At 38.0% G+C, this 10843-nt stretch overlaps 1 protein-coding gene across 1 annotated transcript; it reads left to right on the forward strand.

Moving 5' to 3' along the window:
* Positions 1-358: 358 nt before the first annotated feature.
* Positions 359-10630, forward strand: LOC107790078 (uncharacterized). Its single transcript, XM_016611977.2, has 8 exons — positions 359-712; positions 6480-6547; positions 6669-6816; positions 6897-6977; positions 7527-7613; positions 8874-8959; positions 9146-9266; positions 10323-10630. The coding sequence occupies exons 1-8, from the start codon at positions 446-448 to the stop codon at positions 10398-10400; spliced, it is 936 nt and encodes a 311-aa protein (XP_016467463.1). The 5' UTR covers positions 359-445; the 3' UTR covers positions 10401-10630.
* Positions 10631-10843: the final 213 nt, after the last annotated feature.

Genomic DNA, 10843 nt, shown 5'->3' on the forward strand with positions numbered 1-10843 from the left:
ATGAATACATGGGATACAACGACTGACAGCTGGACTGCCCTATTTTTAGCCGATGATTGCTACTGTATTCATGAATACAGTAGCTCGACTCGAATACATCAAATATATTACCATAACAACTGAAAGACAGCTAGCGAAAAGTAATTATGTATATGATATCTATAGAAATTTAATAGCCACTAAACAATAGTCATTTCTGAAAATTACTCTTTAAGTTAATTCTTCATTTTTCTTTTGTGGGTCCAAACTATTTGGGCCATTCTGAAGCTGAGGCCCAAATGAAAGTTTTTGGATCAGTGACGCAGAGTGTGGACACGTTCACCAAATACCCATCACCAGAAATGAATCAACCCAACCAACATTCACAAAGAAAAAAAAAAAAAGGCATTACATGTCTACGTGCAAAAAAATGGTGCAGATAATATCATAATCCAAGATACAAAAAATGGCTAACCGTTTTGGTATGAAATTACAGAACCGGCTGCCAAATTTGACGGGTGTTTATCCATTTTCAGCTCCCATAACAACTACCAATTCAGTTTTTTATTCTTATAAAAAGTCGAGAATTGTTGGTAAAAGGAGAGCTTTTATTCCACGTAGAGTGGTGTTAGGAATTGGGATATCAGTTTGGTCTCAGTTCATGAGCATGGCCGCCAATGTCGGTGGTAAATCTTTCATGGCTTCTGCCAGTCAGAAGAGTGCAATTGAGCAGGTAATTAAATTCTTCATCTTCCAGCTACTACCCATCTTAGTTTTTGGTTAATCTTCTCTTATTGTTATCTGTTATATTTCCCTGAAAAGTTTTAAATTTTCGGGTTCGAACGAATAGATGACTCTTAGTTAGCTTGGTTTCTTTTTCCGACTGTTGGAGTGGTGGAATCTGATTATTCAGTTCATGCATACAGCTCATTCAATCTACTATATATGCAAAGTTGGGGATTACATGGGTAAATTCAGAACTTTATGACGTCAAATGTGTAGTGTGATTGGTATAAGTTGTTTTAGGAAGGAGTTATATTGGACTAGGAATCTTAAATTGCTTAAGAATTTGCTTTAAATGCTGCAATTTCAGTAGTTAAGAGCTAGTTCCGAAGAAGTAGCCATAACTAGTGATAACAGGGAAATGATAATGAGGCTCATAGAGGTGGCATTTGGTAATCCAATTTTCCTTGAAAATTTCAAGGATCGATAGAACAAATCATTCTCGGACGGGCGTGTCAACTTTCTCTGGATGTACTGTTGCGGAAGCCAAATGTATATAGTGTGAATAAGTCACAATTACTATACCAAAAATTATGACAGCCACCAAATAATAAATAAGACAATAAAGCAACAATAAAGGGAACACCAGAATTTACGAGGTTCGGCTAATTTTGCCTACTCCTCGGACACAACCAATATTTTATTTCACTCCAAAAATACAAGTGAAATAATACTAAAGAGAGAAGATACAAATGCCTTAAACAGATGAGAAGGCAAATGAGAGGTGTGCTTAAATCCTAAACATTAGGCTTTCTTTTATAGGGGGAAAATCCCCCCAAAATTCAAGAGCCCACCGATGTGGGACAAATTTGCCAAACTTCAACAAATCTCCACCTTGGCAAAATTCCACATCTTCAATTTTCTCTCAATAACAAATTTTGATTGTGTCTTCATCTTTAATCTTCAGTTTTCAACAATGTTGATCAAATCCAAACAATGTTGAAACTTGACCGCAGTCACCACCTTTGTCAGCATATCAGCAGGATTCTCTGTAGTATGAATTTTCTTCACCGTGACTCCACCTTCTTCTATGATTTCTCGTACGAAATGATACCGAACATCAATGTGCTTCGTCCTTGCATGATACACTTGGTTCTTCGCTAATTGAATAGCACTTTGACTATCACAAAAAATTGTGATACCTTTTTGTTCAACACCAAGCTCCTTTAGCAATCCTTGAAGCCAAATTGCCTCTTTCACAGCCTCTATAATAGCCATGTACTCTGCCTCTGTTGTAGACAAAGCAACTGTTGACTGCAAAGTAGACTTCCAACTAACTGGTGCCTTTGCAAAAGTAAACACATAACCAGTAGTTGATCTTCGTTTGTCCAGATCACCCGCAAAATCTGAGTCACAATATCCAACTACAGACTGATTGTCTTCCTGCTCAAAAACTAACCCGACATCTACAGTATTATGAATATACCGTAGAATCCACTTCACAGCTTGTCAATGCTCCTTCCCTGGATTGTGCATATATCTGCTAATAACTCCAACAGCTTGTGAAATGTCAGGCCTTGTGCAAACCATTGCATACATCAAGCTACCAACAGCATTTGCGTATGGTACCTTTGACGTATACTTTCGTTCAGCTTCATCCATTGGCGACATAGTAGTACTTAGCTTAAAATGGGAAACAAGTGGAGTACTAACTGGCTTAGTCTTGTCATCTATGCCAAAACGTTGAAGTACTCTCTTCAAATATTCCTTTTGAGATAAACAGAGTTTCTTTGAACGTCTATCTCTAATTATCTCCATGCCAAGAATTTTCTTTGCCTCACCCAAATCCTTCATCTCGAACTCCTTCTTCAGTTGAATCTTCAACTTATCAATTTCTTCCAAATTCTTGGAAGCTATCAACATATAGGAGAAGATATACAAAGGAACCATCTTTAAGCTTGTGCAAATACACACAATGATCGTATTTGCTTCTCTTGTACCCTTGCCGCAACATAAACTCGTCAAATCGCTTGTACCATTGTCTAGAAGATTGTTTCAATCCGTACAATGATTTTTCAAGTTTGCACACCATATTTTCTTTTCCAGCAACTTTGAATCCTTCTGGCTGAGTCATGTAGATTTCCTCCTCCAAGTTTCCATGTAAAAACGCAGTTTTTACATCCATCTGAACTAGTTCCAAATCCAATTGTGCTACCAAAGCCAACATAATTCTAATGGAGGAATGTTTTACAACTGGAGAAAACACTTCATTGTAATCAATTCCCTCCTTTTGAGCATATCCTTTGGCCACCAATCTTGCTTTGTAGCGAACATCTACTTGGTTAGGAAATCCTTCCTTCTTTGCAAATACCCATTTGCACCCAATTGCTTTCTTTCCCTTCGGGAGATTGGCCAATCTCCATATATGATTCTGATGAAGGGACTGTATTTCATCATTCATGGCAATCCTCCACTTATCTTCTTCTGAACTTTGGACAGCGTCTTTATAAGTGGTAAGAACATCATTAGCTACAATTGAGGTTGCACAAGCAACCGTCTCTATGAGACGAACATGTTTCGTTATTGTTCTTTTTGGCCTGCTGGTTGCTATTGATTCAAGTTGTTGTTGAGGTTCCTGAGTGGGAATCTCCTCTACTGGCTCTCCTTCCAGAGGGTAATCTTCATTTGTTTCCTCCTCTGCTTCTTGTGTAGGAAAAATAAATTTTCCCTCAAACTCCACCTGCTTAGAAGCACCTTTATTTTGTTTGGTGTCTTCTGTTACCTTATTTACCATAGCAGATTCATCAAAGGTAACATCTCTGCTGAATATTACTTTCTTTGTCATAGGACACCATAAGCGATATCCTTTGACTCCAGAAGTAATTCCCATAAAAATAGTCTTCTTTGCCCTTGGATCCAATTTTGACTCCGTCACATGATAATATGCAGTTGAGCCAAACACGTGCAAAGAGTTATAATCTACAACAGGTTTTCCATACCATTTTTCAAATGGTGTCTTGCCATCAATAGCAGCAGATGGTAAGCGATTAATGAGGTGGCATGCATATGTAACTGCCTCAGCCCAAAATTCTTTGCCCAAGCCAGCATTGGACAACATACACCGTACCTTCTCCAGCAAGGTCCGGTTCATACGTTCTGCCACTCCATTCTGTTGTGGTGTATGTCTAACAGTGAAGTGTTGGACGATGCCATCATTTTCACAGACCTTATTGAAATGATCACTTTTGTATTCACCTCCATTGTCTGTGCGAATACACTTGATCCTCTTGCCTGTTTGATTCTCCACCATCGTCTTCCATTTGAGAAAAATTCCCAACACTTCATCTTTGCTCTTCATTGTATACACCTATACTCTTCGGGAAAAATCATCAACAAAGGTTACAAAATAGTGCTTCCCACCCAATGAAGGTGTTTTGGAAGGACCCCAAACATCAGAATGTACATAATCCAAAATGCCTTTAGTATTATGGATCGCTGTACCAAATTTAACCATTGTTTGTTTCCCTTTGACACAATGCTCACAAAACTCCAAGTTGCAAGCCTTTACTCCTTTTAACAATCCTTGATCTGATAGAGTTTTCAAGGATTTTCCTCCAGCATGTCCCAAGCGCATGTGCCATAGCTTGGTTGCTTCTGCCTCTTTGTCGTCACTGGATGTCACTGTCACTGTCCCAATAACTGTACTGCCACGATAGCGGTACATATTATTATTCTTCCGATTAGCCTTCATTACTACTAGTGCACCGGAGCATACTCTCATCACTCCATTTTCTGCAATGATTTTGAACCCTTTTGATTCTAGGGCTCCCACAGAGATGAGATTCTTCTTCAAATCCGGTACATATCGAACATCTGTTAATGTTCTGATCATTCCATCATGGTTCCTTAATCGTATTGAACCAATGCCATATGAGGTAAGAGGGCTGTTATCCGCTGTGTGGACGACTCCATATTCTCCTTCTTGAAATTCCACGAACCAGTCCATGTTGGGACACATATGATAGCTACAAGCCGAGTCCATCAACCATATGTCTGATGATATTGATGACTCTGTTGTAACTAATGAGAAGTCTTAATCATCACAATCAGCTACATTTGAATCCATAATGGCCTTTCCATTGTTATGTTTGGCCTTATACTTCAACTTCGGACAGTCTTTCTTCCAGTGCCCTTTTTCTCGACAAAAGGCACATTCATCTTTGCTGGGTCTGGATCTTGACTTGGATCTTCCCTTCTTTGTCCTCGTTTGATTTTGAGGACGACCCCTCACAAATAGTGCTTCTCCTTCTCCGCCCTTCTGTTTTTCTCGCTTTCTTTGTTCATAGCTGTACAAAGCCGAACAAACTTCTCTAAGAGAAACTTCGTCATTTCCATGGAGTAGAGTAGTTTCAAAGTGCTCGTACTCATCAGGAAGTGACGCCAACAACATCAAGGCCAAGTCACCATCATCATAAGTTGTATCCATATTTTGCAAATCTGTGATCAACTTATTGAAACTGGTGATATGTTCATTCATCGATGAATTACCAGGAACATAGGTGAAGTGAAACAGTCTCTTCTTCATGTACAATTTATTTTGACTATTTTTCTTCAAAAATTTATCCTTCAGTGCTTTCCATAATTTACTTGCAGAATTTTCCTTTGTGTATGGATATTTCTGCTCTCTAGCAAGGTAGGATCGAATGGTACCGCAAGCAACACGGTTGAGAATCTTCCAATCTTCTTCTCCAATAACATCTGGTTTCTTTTCTTCAATGGCCAGATCTAGCCCTTGTTGAAAAAGGACATCTAGAACCTCGCCTTGCCACATCCCAAAATGCCCGGACCCGTCAAAAATTTCTACCGCAAATTTCGCATTTGACACAATTCTTGTCATAAGCGAAGATGCCAATGATGACGTATTGTTGACACTTGATGTAGATTCTTCTTGTTTATTGTCTCCCATATTTGACACAAATATTATTTAATAGCTGACGACACAAATCAAGATTATTTCCTTTCTGATATAGAAGATCAGACTAAGCTGCAACCACAGAGCATACTCAGACAGAACCTTGACTCAGTTACCAAGATAAATCTTTTCTGATGTGGAAGATCAGACTATGCTGCAACCACAGAGCATACTTAGACAGTACCTTGGCTCTGATACCAATTGTTGCGGAAGCCAAATGTATATAGTGTGAATAAGTCACAACTACTATGCCAAAAATTATGACAGCCACCAAATAATAAATAAGACAATAAAGCAACAATAAAGGGAACACCAGAATTTACGAGGTTCGGCTAATTTTGCCTACTCCTCGGACACAACCAATATTTTATTTCACTCCAAAAATACAAGTGAAATAATACTAAAGAGAGAAGATACAAATGCCTTAAACAGATGTGAAGGCAAATGAGAGGTGTGTTTAAATCCTAAACATTAGGCTTTCTTTTATAGGGGGAAAATCCCCCCAAAATTCAAGAGCCCACCGATGTGGGACAAATTTGCCAAACTTCAACATGTACATGATAGAAGATTATTGATCTGGCAAGTAATGAACTGAGGCCAGAATTGAATTACCTGGAATAGGCATTGGCAATTTAATTTCAGTTTCATAGTCCAGCTGAATCTTGTTATTGCTAAACCTTAAACCTATCTACTGATACACCTTTGTCAAACTTATGTCTCAACATCGAATGATTCGTTCTGATTGAGGACAGGTCTCGCTTGGTTCTAGTTTTCATGCGTTGGCTTTTATTTGTTTTTCTTGAAGGTTTTGAAGAATGTTGAATGGCCAGAACAATTTCCTTTCAGGGACGAGGATTTCCAGCGCTTTGATGAGTAAAAACTTTCGAACTTTTGCTTGCTTTTGTTTGTGTTCCAAAACTTTACTGTTTATAGCCATAGAGCTGTGGGCTGAAAAATTGATTGGACTTAATTTCTGGGTTGAGTTGATCCTCAGATCACCAGATACATTATTCTATGAAATGCCACGTTTTGTGACACATATTGACGATCAAGCTATTGCTGCACTTACCAAATATTATTCAGAGGTCTTGCCTCCTAGTAACGCTCCAGGAGTAGCAATACTTGATATGTGTAGCAGTTGGGTAAGATATCTCTTGCTTGTAATTCTCTCTTTCCCTGGACATGCTTACATGATCATCAACTAGATTTTCTTGTTATCTAGGTCAGTCATTACCCTGCTGGGTACAAGCAAGAAAGGATAGTTGGAATGGGTTTGAATGAAGAAGAGCTTAAGCGAAATCCGGTAAGAGCTAAACACTGCCTTTCAGTCTTAGCCTCATTTCTCTCATTTTCTATTATGGACCATTTGAACATAACCTGTCCTTTATGTATGATCGCTGCACTTCAATCTCGATCTTCTCTTCTTCAATTAACATGCCCTGTCATCTCCTTCCCCCCGTCCCCCCACCCACACACACACAAGAAGGGGGGGGGGGGAGGAAGCTCCATGTCCTGTCAATTGTGGTCCACAGTAGTCAAAGATACCATTTTCCAGATGTTGCCCTTCGTGTGTGAGAGCTTTTTTTCCTGTGTCTGATCAAGATCCAGGAATGGATTAGCCATATTAGGAGATTTTTGACGGATTAAAGGCAATGCATGAACCTCTCTCACATCTGCTTTTAAAAAAAATTGAGAAAAGCTTATTTAGATGGAGAAAAAAAGAGCGATATATTCTTTACGCGAATTTATTTCGTTATGTTTCATTGTGCAATTAGAACTTGACTTGGAAGGTATTCTTGATAAAGCATCACTTTGATGAGATGACTTTGTTGCATATTTGATATCGCTGCAGGTTCTAACGGAGTATGTAGTTCAAGACTTGAACAGTAATCCTAAGCTCCCATTTGGAGACAATACCTTTGATGTTATAACCAATGTGGTATGTACATCTTACCCATTTCTCATTGATATCTGGCATTGAACAAATGCTCGTCTTTTCTGCATCCTATGTGGACATGCATACACTTGCTTAATGATGATGCTATTCATTGTACTTTAAAGTTATTCTCTTGCATCATTAGCTCCGCTGGGCATTCTACTAAATCAAATTGGATGATCCATGTCTGATTTATCATTTGGTTTTAAAGAAATGGCTCTTTGGCAGCAATTCAATGAAATGTCTTTTTAATTTAATGCTGACACAGTCTCTTCATTTATGGTTGGAATCCACAAGTTTAGTTGCTGCTTGGATCTCCTAAGGTTAAGAATAAATCTGATTACAGCTAAAATGTCAGTTGTGGTCTTATTAGTAGCCTGCTTAGGATCAGAAAATAAATTGTGCTGCGATTGACTAGAAAAGTAGTACTACGTAGTAATTTAGTCCATATTCGCTAGCAATGAGTTCTAATGTTTTTTCTCCTCTATTTGTTTCACACTGACAGAAGAAACACGAAGCATCCAGCTTTTGAGATCATTGTTGGAACTTGGAAACAACTAACTTCTGATGACATATTTTTCAAATTTAAAATGGGATCACATTTGTTCTTTCTAGGAATATCCAGCTTCAAATCCATTGTACTCCGTGAGAGACAAGTTGCACTCTTGCACTCAATCACATGCATCAATTGCGCTTTATCTCTGAATAATATGTTATACAATTATCGAATAGGACCTGGTTCCTTTATCCTCAACCATACACGTCTCCACGATACTAGAATCTGTGAAAGAAAAGCAGAAATAAGAACTTTTGTCAATAAACAAGGGGAAAACTTTGTCTGAAACCAAAAACACCCATAATTTCAACACTTAAGCATAACATGGTATACAAAACTTGACCATTAGTTATCTTTTCCATTAAGAATGTGCTTGTACCTTGCGAATCCCATTCTTGCAGTGATTTGCTGGCTCTTTTTTCCATAATTTTTTTACCTTTCTTCTCCTTATATGTGGATTCTGGAAATAGGAAACCATGTTTTTTGCTGTCCCTTTATCCTGCTAGAGACAACTATCCTACTCTGATATAGAGAGCCTGTAATAAGTTATAGACAACATTTAGGATGGCTAAATATCCGGTCTTGTACATTAAATCGTAAGTTGGCATAGTTGTCAGAAAAATACCATTGCTTGCATTAATGGAGTGCTCTTCTTGCATATTGTAGTGAAAAATTTAAAAGCTAATGAACATGGATTCCCCTTGCAGGTTAGTGTTGATTACTTAACAAAGCCTCTTGATGTTTTCAAGGAAATGTCTCGTATTCTTAAACCTGGTGGGCTTGCAATTATGAGGTAAATAATGACTAGAAAGTGAATTTTTATAATCTCTGACGAATACAAATCCAAAATGTTTTTCGGCTTGGTTCCAGCTACCCATTTTCTGCTTAGATATCGAAACTTGGGCCATTGATTTCCAGTGTTTCCTTTAACTCTTATTATAAGGCCTAAAAAAAATTTTGGGCTCTGCCTATGTATCAGTTTCTCGAACCGCTGCTTCTTTACAAAGGCTATCTCGATTTGGACGTCAACTGGAGATGCTGATCATGTTATGATAGTTGGGTCTTATTTCCATTACGCTGGAGGATTTGAACCTCCACAGGTAACTTCTAGGTTCTCTGCTTAGAGCATGTGTTAAAGTTCATCATCTTCGACATATTAATCTTACAAAAAGATGATTTCTCCTCAATCCATATGATAGCAAAGATTAAACATGTTTGATTAGTTAATCTAGAATTGTCAACTCCTTGTACCACTTTCTGACAAAGGCTTCCTATTAAGCTCATCCTAGAGCTTTCTAATTCTTAGCAAAGAACACATCCCCTTTTGTTTGTAAACATTGTAAATTTGTGATTCGTGAAAGTACTTTAGAATCTGATAAATTGTTTAGCCCATAATTGAGACATCCCCCTCCCCCAAAACATACACAAAAGAAAAGAAAAAAATGTGAAAGGAGCCACAGGCAAGAGTCATTTGAATCAAAAGAACAAAACATATAAGAGTATCGGGCAAACTTCTACTATGCTAGTTCTCTTGGTCCCTTGGATTAAGGCGTTCATATGTTACTTAATGCTCACTTGTAGTTTCTGCTATAATAATCTAGACTTTAGAAGGAAAGCCAAGAAGAGAGGAGGGATAAAGCTGCTGCTATCATAATATGGAAATTTCATTGCTGAATAACCTCATACCATCAGCTCTCACCTCTCAGTCCTACTCCTGGATAGTGTTACTATATAGCTGTGAATCCTACAACATGTCAGTTGTTGATAGGACTCTGTCTGCCTCTCCCTTGAGCATCTTTTTAGTTTTTAGGGCATGTGATACAACTTTCTCTTTTCGTTGTTTTATATTCGACGTGAATTCATCATATGTTGAGTATCGATATATTAGCATGAAGTTATATGTCATAATGCTAAAAACTTGGCCCTGTTAATAGTTTGGTTAAAGGGTAAGACACTGAATTCCTAGGGGACATTGCTAGAAAGTAATCTGATTTGATTGTCCGTTTACAAATTGTATCTAAGTACTAGAGCTTTTCTTCCAGAAAACTCTTTAACTTCTTCGATTTTAGTTTATACGAGTCTTTGGCTTATTGGCTTTTAAGATTGAGAGCCACTTCTTGCTTGTGCTGATTATTTTTCACCTTGTCTCATTATAGGCTGTGGATATATCTCCTAACCCTGGACGTTCGGACCCCATGTATATAGTCTATTCCAGGAAGATAGCGACAGCCTGAAATTGAACTACTGGTCTAAGATGGTTCTGTTAGCTCGTGGGATTTCAGCTATGAGTTTTCGTGTCGAACTGGTAAGTATGTTATTCATTAATCACAGGAATGTATAGTCAAGAGTAGTGAAAGGTGAGATGGAATGATAGATCTGCTCCTGAACTGAGAGAATGTATTCCCTATTTTCCTTCATAAACACATTCAATAGAGGTAATTCAAAAGCCATCCAGTTTTAACTATTATAACATCATAAGCCATGTATATTTAAGTTTTAGTGGTCAGCCAGAAGACCAGGAGAGGAAAGAAAGAAGACCAACATTACACACGGCGAGGAAGGCACTAAACTATTTGTTTTTTGTTTTAAAGAATTGTGGAAGACCAACAAGAAAAATGGTGAGTCCCAATGTTGAGTTGGTTTCAAGAAATTATGGACCAAATTTAAAAACAATTAT

This window comes from Nicotiana tabacum, chromosome 10 (genome assembly GCF_000715075.1).
Source record: "Nicotiana tabacum cultivar K326 chromosome 10, ASM71507v2, whole genome shotgun sequence".
NCBI classification, from domain to species: Eukaryota; Viridiplantae; Streptophyta; class Magnoliopsida; order Solanales; family Solanaceae; genus Nicotiana; species Nicotiana tabacum.